The 2,500-nt window shown below is 41.1% G+C and overlaps 1 protein-coding gene across 1 annotated transcript in view; it reads left to right on the top strand.

Moving 5' to 3' along the window:
* Window positions 1–2,500, top strand: part of LRP1 (LDL receptor protein 1) — a 246,404-nt gene that overhangs the window by 51 nt on the left and 243,853 nt on the right. The window contains exon 1 of the mRNA XM_086534677.1: window positions 1–153. This exon is cut by the window's left edge and continues 51 nt beyond it. Within this exon, the coding sequence (XP_086390803.1) occupies window positions 69–153 (85 nt within the window). The 5' untranslated portion in view covers window positions 1–68. The remainder of the gene's footprint in view (window positions 154–2,500) is intronic.

Below are 2,500 nucleotides of genomic sequence, written 5' to 3'. Positions count from 1 at the left end.
TCTGGGTTATTTTGTTCAGGAGACGATCAAAAGAGAGAGATAACGACCAACTACTGTGCTGTGTCAGAATGGAAAAACTTGTGTGTGCTTGTCTGTTTGTGTCTACACTGCTCGGAACGTTGGCGTTGGGACTCTCCGTTCAAGACACCAGAGGTAAGAATTAGGTGTTGGAAGGGCCTCCTCGCGGGCGGGCCGTCCTGAGCTAAAACTTAGGTGTTGGAAGGGCCTCCTCGCGTGCTGGCCCGAGGTATGAATTAAATGTTGGAAGGGACACGCGTTTTGGGCCAGGGGTTGAGGCTAGGTGTTGGCAGAACCTCGCGTGTTGTCCAGTGAGGTAAGAAATGGAAGTGTTTGGGAGGGCTTTGCCTATTGTCTAGAGGCAAGAGTAAGTTGTTGTTGGTAGTAGGGTCTCGCGTTTTCGTGTCCAGAGGTGGTGGTAAGAAGGAGGTGTTGGAAGGGACTCGCCACCGCTCCCTCATTTGGTGTTGTCCCACAGGTAGCGATGCTTCTTGTGACCTTGTCCGTGGCTCCCTGACCTTGTATGCGGAGAGGATGTCCTCGTCTTGCAGTGTCGAGGGATTTGAATGCTGGGACGGAGATTTTTTTTTCTTTTGTATCGCGGGATTTCGATGGTCAGTTTTCAAACGAGATTCGCGCATTGAAGGCATGTGTCTCCCATCGAAGGCATCTTTACGTAACGCCGCCAGAATAGGGGGGAGGGGGGATTAGCTGTTCCTAATTTGCTGAACAGCTGATGAACAGTGATGATCAAAACAAAGGCAGATGAACATTTGTCATGAAAGTAGGCTTATGAACTAAAGAGAATGAAAAAAAAAGTTTTGTACATACCCAGGTGAGATGAAACGACAATAAATGCCTTTTATATAACCAAGTGAATGTTTGTAATGCATTAAGCTTCTTGAAACGGATCAAATTGAAATGTGGATCTAATTTATTGGGAGAAAATTTCGTGTGTGGGTGTATGTTTATTAAGTAAGTAGACAGAATTATGTGACTCGTGGAGTAAGGCAGTGATGTGGCGTGCGGCTGGCTACCTCTTAATCTTTCATTTATATTTATTGTTTATGAATTAGAATTACTTGTTAATTGAACATGACTTATCTTTTTGAATAGTTTATTGATGTAGTCTATAGCAAAGTAACCTTTTAAAAGGACTATGCCTAGGTTTTGTATGTTGTAGCACTGTTACGTATACTTCACTATAGGCAGTAGACGACTTACGTATTATACTCCGGTGCCGAAATAGTTTTCGTAATAAGTCGTGGAACTGTGATAGAGAGCTCAGTGACTCGGGAACGACAGAGGAAAGCAATGCAAGTGCATTACGTAACGCTTTTCGTCATGAGAAGAAAAGAAAAAGTGTTTTGTAAGACTGTACATGAAGAAGAGGCAACCCGCAGAAATTTTTTTTGTTTTGTTTACAAAATTGCGTTGTTTTATTTTCTAATATTTTTCATTGTCGTTTTTGGTTTTGAAGACGTATGTTAATGAGAAGTACTTTTTTTTTGGTAAAGGTGTAGATTGATTCATGATAATAGGTGAGAGAAGGAGTGATGAATACCAATATTTTTCATTAACTCTTACATGATATCAATATATGGAGGACGAATTGCATGTAAATGCATATATTATATGTGGCCTACAGCAAAATGCGGCTTATTTCTAAGATATTCTCGTATCGGTAATGCTACAACAAACACAAGTAAGTAGCGATAACGAATACGTAAAATTCTAGGTTGAAACAAGAACGAGAATAAAAGAAAAACCGTGTGATATAGAGAAGAAAAAAAGTAGCAACACGTAAACAATGTAGCAAAATGAGTGAATGAATGAATGAACCAAGCGTTCTCGATACGGAACACCTGGTACGTAGGATTCATGAAGAATGATGAGGAACATGTTAGAGTTGTTTACATAGTTTATCAGATCTAGTAGAAAGAACTCGGAGATTGATGTGAAGGAAGGAATAAAGGCGAAAAAGGAGATAAGATTTTAATGTCGGGATAAATTGGGAGAGAAAGATGGAGGGAGAGCGAGAGAAAGAGAGAGAGAGAGAGAGAGAAAGAGCGAGAGAGAGAGAGAAAGAGCGAGAGAGAGAGCGAGAGAGAGCAAGAGAGAGGGAAAGACAGTGAGAGAGAGCGAAAGCAAGAGAAAGAGAGAGGGAGAGAGAAGGGAAAGGGGAAGAGAGAGAGAGAGGGAGACAATGAAAAGAAAGAAAGAGACCGAAAGAGAAAGCCGAGAGAGAAAAAAGAAAAAAAACATGGCCACATGTCCCTGCCAAAGGGAATGTTCCTGAATATTGCCTAAGATGGTTTATGCAGAGTTCGAAATCGATGGTGCAGGAAAGTCCAAGTAATTTCGTATTGATTTTTAATGTTATCAGATCGGTCTCTGATAACACCATCGCAATTATCTTAATAGCGGGAATTATCGTAATACAAACGTTCTCTACCATCCACCTTCGTTATCTCTATATTAC

This window comes from Penaeus japonicus, unplaced genomic scaffold, assembly GCF_977035675.1.
Source record: "Penaeus japonicus unplaced genomic scaffold, GWHDUDI00000001_assembly GWHDUDI00000042, whole genome shotgun sequence".
NCBI lineage: Eukaryota > Metazoa > Arthropoda > Malacostraca > Decapoda > Penaeidae > Penaeus > Penaeus japonicus.
Note: the sequence above shows the minus strand (reverse complement) of the source record. Positions and strands in the feature narration are given on the sequence as shown.